Source organism: Trichosurus vulpecula, chromosome 4 (genome assembly GCF_011100635.1).
Source record: "Trichosurus vulpecula isolate mTriVul1 chromosome 4, mTriVul1.pri, whole genome shotgun sequence".
In the NCBI taxonomy this organism is placed as follows: domain Eukaryota; kingdom Metazoa; phylum Chordata; class Mammalia; order Diprotodontia; family Phalangeridae; genus Trichosurus; species Trichosurus vulpecula.
In genome coordinates this window covers 266,563,271-266,583,103 of record NC_050576.1, presented here as the reverse complement: position 1 = coordinate 266,583,103, position 19,833 = coordinate 266,563,271, and the positions used below count along the sequence as shown (strand labels likewise).

Below are 19,833 nucleotides of genomic sequence, written 5' to 3'. Positions count from 1 at the left end.
TTTATTCAAATAGGTTTCCATTGAAGTGATTCTGGGATCTCCTCAAATACAAATCCTACCCATGTTATTGCTACTGTTCTGTTGTCTCAGTCATGTCCAACTCTTTGTCACCCCATTTGGGGGTTCTCTTAGCAAAGATACTAGAGTGGTTTGCCATTTCCTTGTCCAATCCTACCCATAAGATTTATTAACTGAAAGAACTAGCCATGGAGTCGTAAGACTTTGGTTCAAGTATTACTGACACTTTTTACTGTGACCCTGAGCAAATGATTAAACTTTCTGGGTCACCATCTTTAAAAGATAGAGATAGTCACAGGATCTCAGAGTTGGAGGGGACCTGAGAAGTCATCCAATCCAACTTGTCCTTGATGTACCTGACACGTATTTGTTCTATGATACACAGTACTGACTAGAGAATTTGGAAAAAAAAATCTATAAATATTGTGGATATATGAGTGGTTATTATGTAAATATGAGAAGCAGTGGAAAGGGCATAGGGTCAGGAGTTGGGGATCTCTATTCAGGCCTCAGCTCTGCCATTATGAGTCATATGACTTTGGCCAAGTATCTTAATAACCCTGAACCTCAGTTTCCTCATCTGCAAAATGGGAATGCTATTGCTGTTTATGAAGATCCCCCATTCCTGACAGAGGTATTATGAATCAAATACTTGGCATACTTCAAAGCACTTTGTAAAGATGAGATAGTATTATTTCAATTACTACTCAAAAATAAAATGTTCACCAAAAACAACTACATTTCCCTGATTCTTCATAGTTTACTTCTGATTTATTTTTTTATACTATATTAGTTTATTAATTTAGCCTTCCCTTCTTCCCTACCTAGAGAGGGTAAAGGGTGTAAGGGAGTGGAATTTCAGCAAACCAACCAACAAATCAGCTGCATATAAAATTCCTCAGCCATAGTTCTCCACCTCTGCATTGAAAGGAGGGAAGTGCATTATCTCAGCTCTCTCTGGAGCCAAGCTCAGCTCCTAAAGTAGTCTTGGGCTTATGGGTGAAGCTTAGTGGGGAAAGAGCATTGGATGTGTCTAAGATCTGAGATTTGAATTCTGACTCAGCGATTGGCTCTCTGTGGCCTTGGGTATATTGTCTCCCTATTTAATGCCTCCTTTTCCTCATTGATAGGTTGAGGGGGTTCACTTAAGTGATTTATAAGGTACCTTTTCTAGTTACTAAGATCCGATGAAGAGCAAGTCGATGAGAGTAACAAAACCATGTTGGCTTGAAAATATTGGGGTGTGACATTAGCAAAGTCTATAAAACTGGTGTGGGAATCAAAGAATTATAAGATCTAGAGACATAAAAGACCTTGGAGACTAACTAACTGACTTTACTTATCTTACAGATAAGGAAACTGAGGCCCCATGAGTGGAAGGAACCTGCCTGTGGTCACACACATAGCACATGGTGAATCTCTCATTTGGCCTCAGGTTTTCTGACTCTGAATCTGGTGTCATTTGTAACACAGCACTTCCCTTCCAACTTTTTGAGGATTTAAATGAATTTGATGTCTGGATGTCATCCTGTGGGTATTAGGGAGCTATCAAAGAGATTTTTTTTAAACAAGGTTTTCAGGAAAAGTAGCCTTAAAAATTAACATTACGTTTCCAAGTTTCGATAAACACAGTGCTGAGTGAATTAAATGACTGACAATAATAGTAAATATATTTTTATTATACCAGAATATACTCACTCCTATAGAGTTAGTTTAGCAGTATAATTACAGTTCCATTATTGCTACTAAACAATAAGCAATGTTTTCATACGAATTTGGCAAGTGTCACCTCTTTTTCCAAGCCAATTGTAAGTATCTATAACGTGTCCTTATAGTCCCTTCCCTAAGTGCCTAGCTAATACTCGAATGTATAAAATGATGAATGTCACTGAATGCATGAAAACACTCTGGTGATAGGTAATATTAGAATTATAGAATTTAAGAGCTGGAAAGGACCTAATGCAATTCTTAATGGGATCAGAACATAAGGAGGAAGGCAGCAATTTGACTTTTATGAGCCACCAGCCATGAAGGCCCAAAGTACTGTAAATGGATAGCATTCAGTACACCAGATGCCGTCAATCAATATTTACAGCATTAATGGGGTTTCTGAGCTCTTAGTACATCTTAAATTAACATCATTATGACTTAAAATTTGAACCAGTTGGGCATCTGATTCTCGTGATTATGAAAAGTAAGAAGACCTCAATAGAAGAGGTTGCTGGAAGAAATTGTCCATTAACATTGCCAGAGAAACGGAAAATCTTGTCATTTCACTATTAAAGATGTCAGAAAATACATCCTATAACAAAATGCAGATAGAAAATTCATAAGAACAGTAAATAAACGCTGCTGCCAGCCCCATCTCCCCCTGCCAACTATTTACTAGGCTATTCCCATCTCCCATTTTGTCATTTAATCTTATGACATTAGACCTGCACCTGTCCTTCCATGAAAGCCCAAACTAACAACAAAACAGAGTACCAAGCAACATTTTCTCAGGCTTCTTTATCATTGATCCTGTGCTCTCTCACATTTAGCAAAACAACCTGAAAAAAGTTTCTAGCCTATCAAAATTGAAATATAATCAATCCACTTCCAACAAGGATCATTAACCTCCTGGCCTTTGCCTCCTTGGTTTCCTTGAAGACAGCTCAAATGCCGCCCTCTGCAAGAGGTCATACCTAATCTTACCAGCTATTAGAGCCCTCCCTGCTAAGATTATTGTCCAACTACTCTGTCTAGATCTTGTCCACACATCTATTTTTTTGCATGTCATTTCCCTTATTAGAATAGACAGTCTGTGAGAACAGAGACTATGGGGTGGGTCTAGGGTCGAAACCCTAGAACTTAGCACAGTGCCTGGCATATAATAAATACTTAATAAAGGCTTCTTGACTGACTTTATTCAAAGCACTGGGCTAGACACTAGAGATGCAAAAACAAACAACAATGAACATACAAACAACCCCTGCCCTCATGGAGCTGACATTTTATTGGGGAGAGGGTACAAATCAATGAATAAACAGATAAGTACGTAAATGATTGAGAAGGAAGGAGGGACCACTAAAGAACTAAGAAAGGGCTTCCTTTAGGAGGAAACATCTAGATGGAGCCTTTGAAAGAATGGTAGAATGATCAATCCCAGACTGATTCTTTTGCGAAGGCAAACTAGGCCATCTTTTGCCTCAATTTTAAAGGTCTTTAATCACTGAATGAATGTTGTCTCAGACAAACTGAGACCTGGGAAAGGCCTTAGTTTAAAAAGGCCAAGGTCCTCCACTGAATCTGGGGTGATCATCAGTTGTCCTGACCACTTGTCTTGCCATCGAACTCTGATGACTCTGGAGGACAGAGCGAGGCTGATGACTTTGCACAGCGCTACCTCACTTAACGCCAATTCACTTGCAAGTCAAGATATCACCGTGCTGATGTCATTGGTCCTCTTTGGAAATGAAGGACCAACAACAATAGCAACAAGGATTTGCACCAAGATAGACCTTAAGAGCCCATCTAGTTCTACCACCTCATTTTTTTTAAATGAGGAAACTGAGTCTCAGAAAGGAAAAGGAATTTGCCAAAGGCCACCCAGACAGTAAGCTGCAGAGACAAGATTCCACCCAGCTCCTCTGCCTCCAAATACAGCACTATCTACTGTGCCATATTGCATTACTTTTTTCCATTTCTTTCTTTCTTAACTGACCATTTTCCGGATTCCTGTTCCACAAAGCTTTTTAAGTAACGAAGGTCTCAATCATGAGGGTGTGATGACTTTTGAGATAGATCACTGATGCAGCAGCCAGATTCAAAACCAGAGATGCTCAAAACATCTGGGATGTTATCTATTCAAGGAAATTATTTACATAATAAGGAAGTGGTTAGGATAGATGATATCCCAGTTGTCACTGGGACTATCATGCTCATGATGCCAAAATGATCAAGCCAGTGGAAAGGGAGAAGAAATACTTCAAATTCATCATTTGGCATCATGTAGAAAAGCCTTCCAGCTGACTGAGTTGTTTAAATAATTTAAAAAGTGCATAGTATAAAATTTTCTCAAGAAGTAGCAGAACAAAACATTTTTCTAGCCTCCCAGGTAACTTGAAATACTTCCTATTGATTTTATTTTCAGCAAAGATCACCGAGGCAATCAAATGTGAAATTTTGAAGTTCAAGTACAATATTTTCTTCTAATTTCATCATGTGACTCCCAAGACATGCATGTACGTGGACAACACAGAGATCCCACAGATTTATGATCACATACCCTTGAAGAGGTTAAAACCAGGGTGGGGAAAGGTCACAATCTATGAAAATCTTCCAGCAGCACTTAACATTAAAGTGCTGCCCATCAACTGGAGAATGGCTAAATGAATTGTGACTTATTAAATAATGAACTATTACTGCATGATAAGAAACAGTGAATATGAAGAATTTGGAGAAGCATGGAATAATCTATATGAGCTGATACAGAACTGATATAGAGCAAAGTAAACAGAAACAGGAAAACAAAATAGATGACTAAAAATGCAAAGGTGGTACTGTGGATAGCGTATGGGGCCTGAAGTCAAGATGACCTGAGTTCAAAACCAGCCTCACACACTTTACTAACTGTGTGACCCTGGGCAAGTCATGATGTCATTTTGGTCCTCTCTGAGAGCGAAGGACAACAACCATCCAACCAACCAGCTGGACTGCACATGTTGTCAGACTATGTTGACATGTTTGTTAGTTCTGTTAAAACAATTTTGATTTTCTTCTTTCCTTTTTATCTTTTATTATAAAAGATGGCTCACTGAGTAAGGGGATGGGAAGAAATTCAGAAACGAAGGTGATTATAAAAATTAAGCAACACACGTTTATTAAGCCCTTACAATGTGACAGGCACTGTAATAAGCACTGGACATACAAAGAAACATTGGAAAACGGCACCTATGATAAAAATTAGAAATTTAAAATAAAATAAAAGCAGGAGGGCTTCTCCTTTGAAGTAACTATATTCCCCAAGTTTTCTCTTCCGTCACTGTCCTTATGGAAGCTTTCCCTGCTGCCCGGTCAGGTTGCCAGCCTCAGATACCTGACCAATTCCTATTCTGCCTTCCTAATACAATGCCCTAATTGGAACAGCACAGCTGCTTACCCTGAAGGCGTCCGAGGTCTAGTGCCCTCTGCCCACACACGATGAGGCAAGATTTGACAAAAGGTAAATTAATGTGATCAGCAAAAAGAATCCAGGTTGGAAACTTTGGAGACCTGATCCTCAAAGTGCATTTTTGACTCATTTACTGTTAATATTGAACAAATTCATGGAGAAGGCTCCATCATGCTGTGTAAATACAGGAGAGAATGACTTCCTTTTTAGAAACTGTGGTGTTCAAAAAGTTTGAGAGACACAATTCTGGGGAATTTGTCATTTTTTAATAATGCCAGAAATTTAATAAAAGAAATTAGGTTGTTGCGTTTGCCCTTCACTTTTTTAGAGGACCATAGCACCAGGGTAATGATGACATGTTGACTTTGATTTGACTGAAGGGGGCTGTGCAAGGTCGCCAGCCTCACTTTCTCCTCCAGAGCCATCTGGATCCAGTGACCAGAATAAAAGAAGTCAATAGTACTATCGAATGCCAAAGAACCTTATGGTAGGGGCGGGCTCAAGGCTTATATGATGTTGGAAATTGGGTGTTCCAGAGGGTGGCAATCAACTCTGATTGGTTAACAAGTAATGACAATGAATATTACATCAGGGGCTGGGCCTATTCAAATAAACTTGGATTGTGTCATTTACTTCTCAATTACCTCCATCCTTGGGCAATCTAAAGCAAGAATTCATCTCCACCGAAACCTGAGTAGACCACAATAGGGCTACTGGTTTCTAAGTCAGTATTCAATTCTTTTTTTTCTTTCAATTCAACTTAGCAAACATTTATTAAGCACCTTCTGTATACAAGGCATTGGGCTCCACCTGGGAATACAAAGCTAGCTGTATCAGGGGAAAGAAGAATAAGAGTCATAGCTTCCATTATATGGGAAACTGTGTTAGGCACTTTACAAATACTATGTCATTTGATCCTTACAACAACCCTGTGAATTAGGTGCTATTAATATCGCCATTTTAAAGTTGAGAAAACTGAGGCAAACAGAGGTTAAACTACTTACTCAAGGTCACAGAACATCCTAAGTGTCTGACACTGGATTTGAGCTCAACTCTTTCCTGACTCCAGGGCCAGCACCCTATCCACTGAGCTGCCTCACATGTACTCCTTCCATTAAACCTTATAGTCGTATTGGAAGGAGTACAAGACTTTAAGTCAGGAGAATCCTGGCTCTGACAGCACCTTTGTGGCTTTGAGCAACTCAACCTAAAGACTCCATTTCTGCATCGGAAATATGTCTGAAAATTCCCACCATACCCATTTATGGGGTCTATGTGAGGAAAGTGCTGCAGTCCTTAAAGGATACAGAAAATGAACCAGGCAAAGTATTACTATGAGAAATTTTCAGGAGAGATCATTGATACTTTGGGAGAAGAAGGAGTTTATGGAAGGTCTTATGGAAGAGACAACACTTACAATGAGGCCTATAAGGGAGGGAGAAACCTCCCTGTACAGAAAGGGAGGAAGTCTACCGTACCCACATGTTATGATTTATGCAAAGACAGTGAAACTGGAGAGGGCAGGAAAAAGGAACAGAAACACACAAGGGAAGCAGAATAGTAGGAAATAACAGCTGGCGAAGGGAGCTCGAGTCAGTCAGTCAATCAGGCAAAAGACATTCCTTAAGTATCTACTACCGGCCAGGCACTGTGCTAAGTTCAGGGGATAGAAAAAGAGGCAAAAGACCATCCAAGCTCACAAGCTAATGACCACAATTTAATGATTTACTGAGTCTGAGATAGCAAAGAGCTTTGAATGCCAGAATCAAGGATATTTGATCAAGCAGACAATGAAGAGCTATTAAGCAGAGAAATGAAACGTTCAGAGTTGTGAATTATAGCAACTTTCCAGACTTCTGAGGCACCGAGGTGGGACACTGGATAGAACAGCAGGGCTGAAGTCGGGAAGACCTGAGTTCAAATCTGTCCTCAGCTACTAACTAGCTGGATGACCCTGGGCAAGTCACTTAACCATGGTCTGCCTCAGTTTCACCATTTATAACATGGGGAAAATTAGAGTATATGACTCCCAGAGTTGTCATGGGGATTAAATGAGAATTTAATGAAGTCTTTTTGTGAAATTTAAAGTAGTATGTAAATACTATAATATTAATAGTTATTAATATTTTGTTATCATTATTATTTGATATGACAGAATGACTGGAGAAAGCAAGATCGATGCAGTCAGAAAGCTATTGTGATGTCTAGACAAGAAAAGGTGAGGGCCACCTGAATCAGTGAGATTGCAGTAGCAAGAGAAAAGAGGACAGACACAGTAGATATAGCAGAAGTTGAATCGACAGAACTTAACCACTGATTTGAGGTCTATCATGAGATATGGAGATGACTTAAAGATGATTCTGAAGTTAGAAGGCTTGGGAAGTGGTGGTACTCACCACTGAATGGTAATCCCACCCAGGAATTCCAGGGACAGATTGATGTCTTTGGATGTGGTCAATGTGGGAGTTTATTTTTCTTGACTACGGATAGTTTTGTTGTTTTCGTTGTTGTTTCAAGGGAATGATGATCAGTTCAGCTTGGAACAAGTAGAGCTTGGGGTATCATCATTCAGGTGAAGGTATCCAGGAAGCAGTTAGAAATATAGTGCCGGGGCTCTGGGGTAAGTTTTGTTTTACATTGAAATGTAAATGCTGTAATTTTTCAACTTTTTATGATAATAAATAAAAAGAGCTAGCAGTTATATAGGACTTTAACAAATATTACCTCATTTTTATTCTCACAACAACCCTGGGAGGTTTTATTTTTCCCTACTTTTTTGTTTTTATTCATCTTTTGTGGTTCTTTTTTTTTTTACTTTATCCATCAATTTTCCACACATACCTCTGGTCATAAGTCATGGTGAAGTAGGGCTCTGGTTGAGAGCCAGGATTCAATTGACAGATGTAAAGAATCTATACCATTTAGACTATCGACTTCTTCACTTTTGACTTCCTGGCAGCCATGTCTAACCATTTGACTAACCATGAAAGATCCTTAGGTCAGCTGGTATCCCCCTGGGTCATCTCCTCCCAAACCAGAAACCTGGAAGTGAGTTCAGCTACCCGCAATCCAGAGAAGTAATGCTGGAAGGAAATCTGTACTTTCTATGGTTCCTCCTGTGGTTATAGATCAAAACCACAATCATTTCAGCCTTTCATCGTTGCTTCTTCTGCACTACATTATGCTTCTTTGGAAGGGGGCAAGGGGTGGGGGACTAGGCATCAGGCACAAGCCCTAACCCAATTCAGGGGAAGAGTTCCCTGGCAAGTCCCATGGTACTGAGAACTGTTTTTGTCTCTGTTTCTCTCTCCTGACAGAGCATACCACTATATTCATCTCTCAGGTCACATAGAAACATACCAGTGGGGGCTTAAGCTCCACACTCAATGACTCTCACTGCTTACTGACACTTTCGAATAACCCCCACTCAGCTCCCGGCACCCAGGCTCTAAACTACCAAACAACATACTGCAGTACCCTGGATACTTCCTGATGTTGCTAAGGGTCCTCCATAGAATTGCAATCATTTCTCCACCTTCTAGTCAATGGTGAGAAGTAGAGATGGGAAAGATTTTTGAGAGGACAGGAAAAGACAGGAGAGGAGGAGAAGGCAGGGGAAGGGAGGGAAGAGGAGGGGAGGGGAGGGGAGGGGAGAGGAGAGGAGGGGAGCGGAGAGGAGGGGAGGGGAGAGGAGGGAAAAAAGAAGAAAAGAAAACCCATCATGTTCACCTGTCTTCCCCTCTCAGGCCCATATCTCTCAAGCTTCTTTAAAAGATGAGAGAACATAAAATATACCATAAAGTTATCTGTCAGAGATATATGGAAACCTTCCCTATAATCATCCTCTAACCTATTTCTGAATACTTATCACAAATAAAAGTCATTTATCATTGTGATTCAATCCATCTACTCAGCATCCTCATTAAGAATTGTTTGTTCATTAGGAAGTATTTATTTTGCGGGTCTCTAATGATTTATATGATGTAGAGCAAAACCACAATCATTTTACGACATCACGCTAATAGAAATTTTCTAATTATTATAGACATAGCATTTAGATAAGTTTTCTCTGAGGAAATATATAAGATGAAATTATTTTTTGTTTACTCATTCGGTATGGTTTAGGGGAAAGAGCAAGAGACTTAGAATCAGAAGGCCTAGGTTCAAATCCCTAGCCTACCGCTACGTGACAAGTCACCTCTAAGACACTGAGGAAGCACTTGGCATCTTCAGGCCTTGGTTTCCTCTTCTGTAAAATAAGAGGGCTGGACCAGGTGACCCAAAAGGCCAGGCCCTTCTAGCTTTGTATCTGTGATTCTTTGGTCCTCTGAATACTCAATAGCTATGTATCAGATGGCAGCTGTATGCAAAACACTGAGCTAGGTCTTATGGAAGATATAAGGAAGCATAAGGCACAGGCCCTGCCTTAGTGAAACTTACAGTTGGGTAGGGAGACGCACAAATACATGTACACAAATCGTCGTGGCAAAGGGCTGCATGGGAAAGTACAAAAAGATACAAGAATAATAAGTTGACAAGGTCATTTCAAGCAGGGCTAACCAAAGAAATCTTTCTGAAGGAGAAAGTTTTCAAATTTAGCCTTGAAGGAGAAGTATAAATTGAACAGGTAAAATTATTAGGCCTATACACTAAAGAGATCACAGAAAGAGGAAAAGGCCCTGGTATATAGAGTTCTAGATTTGCAGTCAGGAAGATGAAGGTTCAAATACTGCCCGGAACACTTAGTAGGTGGGTTTCCCTAGGCAAGTAGCTTTATCTCTCTGAGCTTCAGACAAGACTTATCTACAAAGTTGTGGTTTCAAATGAGATAATACATGTAAGGGGTTTTACAAACATTAAGGTGCCATTATTATCATTGCAGATGGGTTGGAACTGGGTCAAATGAGATTATGTAAAACTATATCTAAACATATAAAGAGCCATCAAAACATACGTCATCAGAATCCTCCAGTTTTTCCTACTTTTAGGATCGGTCCTGATATGGAGATAGAGGTCCATCCAGGAGCCAGTCAGGAAGGCCTGGCTTCCAGCCCTGCCTCAGATACACACTGGCTACATACATAACCATGAGCGAGACACTGAACCTCTCAGTGCCTCTGACAAATCTCAAAGACAATATAAATTAGAAAAAAATGACTGATGTGTGTTAGTGGAGGGTATCATTTCATCCACACTGACGGGACAGCTGGGCAGTGTAGTGGATAGAGAACACCGGGTCTGAAGTCTAGAAGACCTGAGTTTTAATCAAGACTCAGACACTTCCTAGTTGTATGACCCTGAGCAAGTCACTTAACCTCTGTCTGCCTCAGTTTCCTTATCTTTAAAATTGGGATAATAACAGTACCTACCTCCCAGGGTTGTTATAAGGATCACATGAGATAATAATTGTAAGCCATTTAGCACAGTGCCTGGGATCTTAGCTACTGTGATGATGATGATGATTAAATCTCAGATCTAAAAGTCCTTAAATCCCCTCCATGCCCCTCAAACCCATATTTTTAACTACATGACAAAGAGAACAAGAACCAGAGCAGCCATCTCATTGATAGCATTTTTAGCCTTAAACCTACCTTTATTCAGGTAGAATGCGGTTTAATATTCTGTCTTAATTCTGGAGAAAGCTCTAACATCTTACAATTGTAGTCATGTAAGTTTCTGGGCCCAAGGAGAGGAAAACAAGTCATTTATAAAAGATGAAACCCCTATGCGACAGTTTTAAAAGATAACAAATGGTATGACACTCCCACAAAAAACAGTCATTTGTAAAATTAGGGATTTGGGTTCAGTGGCTCAAAGGTTCCTTCCAGGGCATCATTCTATGATTACACCAAGCATAGATAAAGAGAAATTGGCAAACTTCTGGGCTGATACAACGTTTAAGCTGTAAAGGACCTTAAAGATCATAAGGACCAAACCATATCTTCTTTGTTGTTGTCATTCTAAATAAAACAACCAAAATCTAGAATGGTCAATAATCCACAGTCAACGGCTGAGCCCAGAGCAGAACCTGGGCTTCCTATCTGGGCATCACCAATAGAATGTAGGACTGTCACAGAAAATATTGCCTATAACAAAAAAGTAACCATCTTTTAAATCTCTATGGATCTACTACACCATAGATAGCAGTCGCATTTAGTACCAGGAGTTACATACTTTCTGTCACAGAGGGCCATGTTATTTTTTCCTCATTGATTATACATCACTGAGATACAGAAAAGGAGCCCAGGCCCTCGATGAGGGCTGGAGACTTGCTTCTATTTCTAGACGCCTTCATTTCCTTTCTATTTCACTTTTAGCCATTAGTCAGACTATCCATCAATCTGTGCCTCCCCTAGGAAATGAGAGGGGCTTAACTATTCACTGAGGTGATCAGTATCATGGTTTGGTCACAGATGCTTATGTGTGACCTGATATGACTCCAGACTCGACTACTGAAGTGCAAAATAGAATTGGTGTTGTGAGTTTTTAAATACTGCCCTTTGCCCCTCCCACCTCAGGTTCTCAGGAAAGAGCAGAGGGTATTTAAATGCACAATGGCCACAAGATGAATTGAATTAATTCAATTTAGAAGTGTAAAATAGGCTCCTTTTGAAGCCAGAAGACATGGGTTTGATTCCTAGCCTGCTGCTTATTGCCTGTGTAATCTTGAGTAAGTGACTCTGTGAAAATGAAAGGGTGTCAAACATGTGACCCCATGAGGCCCACACCACCACCATCATCATCACCACCACCATCATCATCCTCATCATAGCTAAGTACTTTATAATTATTATCTCATTTGATCCTCACAACAACCCCAGGAGGTAGGTGTTATTATCATCCCCGTGAGGAGACAGAGACAAACAGAGGTTAAGTGACTTGCCCAGGGTCATACAGCTGAGAAGTGTCTGAGGCCTGATTTTGAAATCAGTTCTTTCTGACTCCAGGACTGACACTCTATCCATTGAGCCACCTGCCACACTCCCTAGTGCACAAGGAATAATATTAAAATTTAATTGGGAAATATTTTATAATAAAAAATAATAGAACATAAATGATGCTACAATGCGGTTTTCTAAGTCAATCCTTATGTTCCGTTTGGTTCCTGCTCTGTCCCCCACCTTTCTGTTTGAACTTAACACCACTGGAGTAGATGTGAGGTCCTTTCAAACTCTAGTTATATATGACCCTACAAGATAACTAATATCTAAATGCATAGTAACACTTTTAATGTTCTGACTATTTGGCCTAATCTTTAAAGTGCTCCACAGAAATTATTGACAACGGCGGTACCCTGTTATAGCATGACCTTTTGATTACAAAGATTTGGATATAAGGAATCACATCGTCTCCCCTACAATACAATAACACAGAGTTGTAAAATCATAATATAACATGGTTATTCTTTAGAATGAGGGCTAGTCCTTTCTTCTAACACCAATGTTATAAAGGAATTTCAGTGATAGTGGAGCTGCTTCACTTCTGCCTTTGTATACCCCATGCCTAGCACATAGTAGGTACTTAGTTAATGACTGGGGATTGAAAGAGCACGGATTTGGTGTCAGAGAATGTGGGTTCAAATTATGGCCAATGTTTACACGGTGCTTTAAGGATGGAGAAATATTTTAGATGTTATCTCTTTTGATTCTCACAATAACCCTGTGAGGTTGGTACTATCATTACCTCCATTTTGCCAATAAGGACATTGAGATTAAGAGTCCCTAACCTTACCCAGCTCCATACGGCTCATAAGCGAGCACCTGAAGTGAGACATAATGTCTTCCTGACTCCAAGTCCAGTCCGCTAAAATAAGCATGCTTCTGTTATGTCCTGGTTGTTCAAACATGGACATATCCCTTTACCACTCAGTTTGCATGTCTGCAAGGTCAGGGGGCAGGGTTGGAGTCCTGATCTCTAAGGCCATTTCTACCCTGAAATCCTATTGGGCATATATTACCCCGTACCCACTGAGCACTTAACTGTTGCTGTTGGTGAGCCTTCCTTGCCTCGGATAAAGCTTGGCACTTAATTACATTACAGCCTGTGGTGAGACTGACACAAAGTGCCAACACTACCTTTATTTCCCTCCTGAAAAGTTCTAGGTAATCTGGCCCAAGTAAAAGTGACAAAAGAGTCCCCAAATTGGCAGGATGGATAGCTCTGTTTAGGGGTTTAATGAATTAAACTGATGAGTATTCAGTCACAGAAACCTAGATCTAATGCTGATAGATAACATTATATTATATAGCACTTTCAGGTTTGCGAAGGACTGTACACAACAACCCTGGGAGGTAGGTTCTGGTATTAGTTCTATTTACCAGACGAGGAAATTGAGGAACAGGCTTGCCCAGGCTCACAAACTTAGAAGTGTCTGAGAAAGGATTTGAATTGAACAAGTCCCGTGCTCTCCACCTAGCTGACACGTGAGCTGGTAGAGACCACAGAGATCATCTAGCTCAAACCTTTCATTTTACAGGTGAGGAAACTGAGACCCCCGGAGGTTGAAGTCATTTGCCTGGGAATCGAACACAGGTATCATTTACTCCAAGTTCAGCTTTCCTTCTACTGCACCACGCAGCCTTTCAAATCACATCCCTCCACGGCAAATTACATAGTAAAGTATAACAAAACACAGCCACTCTATCCACCACACCCTCCCCACCTCCTAAATCCCACCAGCCTGAAAGTCTAGGCTGGGAAATGAGTATAAGGAAATTAACTGAAAAAGCACAAAGTTCAGAGTCGGTGATGTCGATTACAACGGGTGTGTAGGAAACTTCAGAATGACTGCAAAACAATAATATTAGCGCCTGCTTGACTAGGGGCCCCCCGGCCAGGGATTCCCGAGCCTAAAAACCAGGCGGTCCCAGATCCGCACGTCGTGTCTCTACAGCATGTCTCTGGGACTCTGTTGTCCCAGCCAGGCTGCCCCCTTAGGAAGTTTGCACCAAGTGAAGAAGTCACCTCCGTCTCACATCATCACCATCAAAACAAACAGCAGACAGCGCGTCGCTCCCGAAGTGACAATGGATTCCCATCTGTCAACGCGATCGCCCTGGAGTGCCAAGCTGCGGCTGGCATCGTGCTACAGACCCTTGCTCCGACCAAGGCCAAGGCGAATCCCCGCGGGCCTCCCGGCAGGGGATGCCTGGCGGATTATCTCTAGGCAGTAAGCCCCAGCCTCTCTCCTCTAGGACTAATGACATTTCCAGGCGCACGCCTTCCAGGTGCGTGCGGGGCCCCGCGGGAGCCAGCCCGGTCCCTCCCTGCGCCCAAGCAACAAGTTTCCCAGGCAGTAAATGTGACGATCGCGTTGAGGGGAGGAGAGACACGACACTCACCGTACACCATGGCCCCTCCAGTTTCGTGCAAGAAACGGAATCGGTGGTTTTTGAATAACCATATTGTGAGGATGGTCAGAATGAGAAGGAAATTAAAGACCAGCAGCTCCACCGCGCCCTGGTGCTGGAACTGAGACTCCTCTTTGGGGGACAGGAACCTGAGGCTCCCCATGCCAGCTCCTGGAGGGGCTTGCCTGAGCCAACAGCCAGGATGGAGGCGACGCTGCCTGCTCCCTCAACAACTTTTGCAAGAGAAGTCTGGGGCAGAAGACGTACGTCCTCAGTCTGCAACCACATCCACTTAGTCGCAGCTTCGAGGCATACCGCCCCAGCTTAGTATTCAGTTGCATTCTAGTTACAACTTCCTGTTTCTCTCTTAAAGCAGCCTTGTCTCATTTTGGTTTTTTAGAATTTTAAATTTCAGAGTAGTATTACATCACTGAATTTTACTATCTTTAAGCCATGTGGTCCAGGAGAAGCATTTCGAATATTGAATAGCTTTTACAAGTGGATATTTTGGGATCTTATGTGATGAATGATGAGGATTCCCAATTATCTCCAAGAAAAAGGTCTTCCTCAAAGAGAATAACCTTTAAATTCCAGAGTGCTTTCTATTTTCTTTTCTTTCTTTTTTTCTTTTAACATTTTAGAAAGTTGGTAGTAAGAACAAGTGGAGCCAAGAAAACAAAGATTTAAGTCCCACTTGTGGCAGATAATGACTGTGCCACTAAGTCTTGTAACCTCTCAATGCTCTAGGCATTCCTCCAGGATTATAAATTGAAGAGAAAGGGCTGACTTTTATTGGGAGAGAGACTTTCCTCTACCTGCAACTTTCCTATGCCAGGGGTTTTTTACGTGGGGTCTATAGACTGTGTGAATTTGGAACTCTTAATATTTGGTAATTGCATTTAATTGTAATTGGTTTCCTTATCTTATGTGCTCTATCTTCTTCACCTAAAAACATTATTCTAAGAAAGAGTCCATATTCTTCACCAAATTACTAAAGAGGTCTATTACAAACACACACACACACACACACACACACACACAAACACGCACATTCCCTGCCCTGTGCCAAAGAAACCAAAAGTCAATGCCCAAATCTAGGATAATGATTTGAATCTCACGGGCCATGTAGTCTATCCCCTTTGTTTTACAGTTGAGGTAATTAAAACCCAGAGAGGTTCTGACTTGCCTAAGATAGTCACCTAGGCAGTAAGAACATCTGGGAGTTCATTAGGAGCCTGGTTTATTCCATTCGGTTAACCAATTGACTCCAAATCCAGTAGAACTTTCCACATCACAGTTGTTGTTCCACAGACGACAACAACAATGCATTTAACATGTTAACGTGTTAACAATGTTAACAGTTAAATGCAACAGTGCATTTAAAAACAGTTGTTCCAAATAAAACAACCAAAATCTAGAAAGCTTTCCACATCACAGTATCTCTAATAGTACATCCTAACACACACACACACACACACAGAGAGAGGTTTGTCCTCCCCAACATCGTGGATAATTACCAACTTGGCTGACTACTTGTCACAGTTTTTTGTTATGTTTTGTGTTTAGTAGAGAAATGAACATTTACATGGTTAGTGTCCTTCTTATGGCCTTATATAATTAGTAGTAGGTAGGGCAACATTTCCCTTCTGAACAGGAGCGCCCAAAGCAGTTGAGTATTTGTTAGTATAGAGTACAGACTGAAACTTTTCTATGACTTAGTAGATAATTGAGAAATCTATTACAGTGGTTGGAAAGATGGGAGGGTAGGCTATGGGCTTCGTTTGAACCTTACTCTCACTAGTATTGGCTTAAAGAGGGAATAATACACACAATCAGTTGAATATGAAGTAATATCAATACTGAACATATATCATCGAATTCTTAAAAAAGAAGTTAAGTGAGTTACAGGTTCGCGATCAAACAAGAGTGCATTATGAAATGCAAAATAAATAATTTTCACAAATGTTAAGTGACTCACCCAAAGTCATACATCTAATATCAGAGACAGAATTTAAACCCACATATTTCTGGCTCCAAGTCCTGCATACTGTCTGCTTTGCCCTTGCCTCTGAGCCAATTACAGAAAAGAGAACAAAAATCCCTTTATTCTTCACTCTGCTCCCAACATATTTTACTTTTTCTACAACTGTGTTCCTTGGTTAAATTGAGGCAAATGAGAAAGTTTTTTAAAAATATCTATTTGAAGATCAAACAAAACAGACATACCTAGCAACATCACCTATATACAGTTATATTCCAAATCAGAAAGGACTTTTGACAGAGTATTCAGACCCTGGCAAAGACTGAGACAGATTAAAAGCCATCATCCCTGTCTTAGGCAATAATACAATGGCAGTCCCTGAATGAAATTATTCCTCTGGAATAAAAGGGTTCTTTTAGTAAGCACTTCTTTCTGAAGGAAAAAGAAATGCATCCCTTCCCTTGTTAATTTGGTTCTCTCTGAATTATAGTTTTGAAAAAAGAAAAGAAAAAAACAAAATTCTGCTCTGAACAAAATTTCTTCCTAACTCAATATTCTGAGTTGCTTTGTTCATATAATTTACAGTAGAAAGAAACTGGTTCATTACAATTGTTGAGTGAATTTTTCTACTAGCCCTTGGTATTGTATGTATATATGTATGTTGGTTGGTTGGTTGTTGTCCTTCCTTCTCGAAGAGGACCAAATGACATCACTATGCTAGAGTTAAGTTTCAACGAGTCCAACTGTGGCTGATCAGAACAATACAAGCTCAGAATGCCCTACCACAGGTTGGGCACAAATAATCCATGTGAGCATTTGGGGTGGATTCTACACACACACACACACACACACACACACACACACACACACACACACACAATGGGTAGGTGGCAAAGTGGACAGAGCACCAGCCCTGTGGTCAGGAGGACCTGGAGATCAAATGTGACCTCACTTACTAGCTGTGTGACTGTGTGATGGTAGGCAAGTCATTTAACCCTGATTGTCTCTAAATATATGTTGATTTATACGTTGATTTATAAACCTCTTTTTAAAATATTTTGATAAGTACATTTCAATATAATTGGTTTCTTTTGTAATCCTATACATTTTATTTTATGCATTTAAAATTGCTGTTCTGAGAAGGCCAGTCGCATCACCAGACTGCCGAAGGGAGTCCATGATGCACCAAAGTTTTAAGAATAGTGGTCACAGGATTCAGGAAGCCTTGGGCTCAAGCCTAGCCTCTGACACATGCTGGCTGTGTGACCCTGAGCAGGTCACTTAACCTCTCACTTAAGAAGCTTCTTAAGAAAAGAAGTTGCCTAGTGGATACTGACCTACATTGGTAGAAAGTATGTCACAGGTTTAACCACTATGCCTAATTGACTCTATCCCGGTGTCTGTTAGCAAATGTCAGCGATATAACATTGATTACAGAATCATGTAATTTAGAAACATGACATAAGTGATTCATTTATAAAGAGGAATTCAGATGAGTGGTCAAATATCTTCATCCTCCCTTCCTTCTGTCTTTCTCCACCCTGCCCCCTGCCCCAGCTCACTGATCATTGGCTCATCCACCCCAGAAAATCTGGCTGCTTTTCGATATCCAATTCCGCTGCTGACTTCCTTGCTGGTTTTAACTCGGCAGGGTGTTGTGCTCTCTGCCCCAGATGTTCACCTCGCACACTCTCCTCTTTTGGCAAGCACATCGATGATGACTAATAACTAATAAGCAGGCTGGTTTGGAACCTGTCAGCCCCAGCTCACGACAGTTTCGTCTAGCTGCTCCAACAAGTTCTGCCTTTGTAGTTTTGCAAACCGACGAGTTTGGTCTTGAGTTTTCAGATTTACAAGAGATCCCCAACTGAGGAGCCAGCAAGTGTCTGTGGTTTTGTGATAAAGCCACTGAGAGTCATTCTTCCTCTGGCACTAAGTTCTGCTGGCTCTGCACATGAGAATGCCTTGCTTTTATCGTCTTACCGGGAGCTTCAGGCCTTGTCAGTTGTTCATAGAAGCACTTAGGCATTTTCAGATGCTGGCTGTCGCTTGTCTTCATCTTGCTACCAATTAATGTTGAGGTGGAGGCTAAGGAAGCAGGAACGTTTTCACATGCCCTATGGAGGGCAATAATGTGGTTTTCCTCATGTTGAGGCTTTGGGGATAGATTTTAGGATTAATAAAAATACCAACACATTCATGAATAAGAGAATCATGGATCTAAAAGGGATTTCCGAGGCCTCTTATTTTATGAGAAAAATGAGACCAAAGGAGATCCAATGACTTTTGCGCAATCACATGGGTGATAATATTGAGAGGTGAGATTTGAATTCTGTTCTTCTACTTCCAGAGTCAGTATACTTTCCTGTATTCCATGCTGCCTCCTGGTTTAAGGTCTGCAAAGCCCTCCCCCCAAACAACAACTCAATTACACGGGCAATACAAGTATTATTGTCCCTATTTTTAGAAATGAGAAAACTGAAACATTGTGAAATTGTGATTTGCCCAGAGTCAGGCAGGTACTACATGTCTGAAGTAGGATTTGAACCCAGACCTTTGACTGCAAGGGCCTCACTCTTTCTGATACATCCCCAAGAGTGAGGTAAAGACCAGGTCAAAACATTGATTATGTTTCACATTGTAAGATTTAGTTCAGTCATGTAGCTTGTCAAAAAATTTTCAAAAACTGATTGTCATCTCTGTGTCAACTATCCCCCCCCCAGGTTTGTGTCATCAAAAAATTCAATTAGGATGCCATCTATGGCTTTATCCAAGTCACTGATAAAAATGTTAAGCAGCACAGGGATCTCTAAGGCACATTGTAGCTCTAAATCTTATGACATTAATTGCTGGAGCCGGCAGGGAAGAGGGGATTAGAAACAGGAAATTTAGTCTACACCTCTCCATAGAAACAACATTATGCACGATTAATATAGTGTGTCTAGCATTTATACAGCACTTTTAGGTTTACAAAGCACTTATCTCATTTAATCCTCACAACAATCCTGGGAGATAGGAGCTATCATTATCATCCTCATTTAACAGATAAGGAAACTGAGGCAAAAGAGATCAAGTGATTGCCTAGGGTCACACAACTAGTACATGTCTGAGAATTAGTCTGAGGATCAGACCTGATCAGTCTAGGTGCCACCTTGGATAAAGTGCAGGGTCTGGTCTCAGAAAGACATCTTTCTGAGGTCAAATCCAGCCTAGATACTTACTGGCTGTGTGACCCTGGGTAAGCCACTTAACCCTGGTGGCCTCAATTTCTTCATTTGTAAAATGAGTTAGAGAAGGAAATGGCAAACTGCTCCAGTATCTTTGCAAGAAAA

General features: G+C 40.8%; 1 protein-coding gene across 2 annotated transcripts in view; it reads right to left on the bottom strand.

Annotated features, from left to right (window-relative positions):
* The window catches only part of SLC9A9 (solute carrier family 9 member A9), a 755,878-nt gene extending 741,060 nt beyond the window's left edge, over positions 1-14,818 (bottom strand). For both annotated transcript variants that reach the window (XM_036758117.1, XM_036758118.1), the window contains exon 1: positions 14,512-14,818. In XM_036758117.1, the coding sequence (XP_036614012.1) occupies positions 14,512-14,683 (172 nt within the window). In that variant the 5' untranslated portion in view covers positions 14,684-14,818. The remainder of the gene's footprint in view (positions 1-14,511) is intronic.
* Between the last annotated feature and the right edge of the window lie 5,015 nt (positions 14,819-19,833).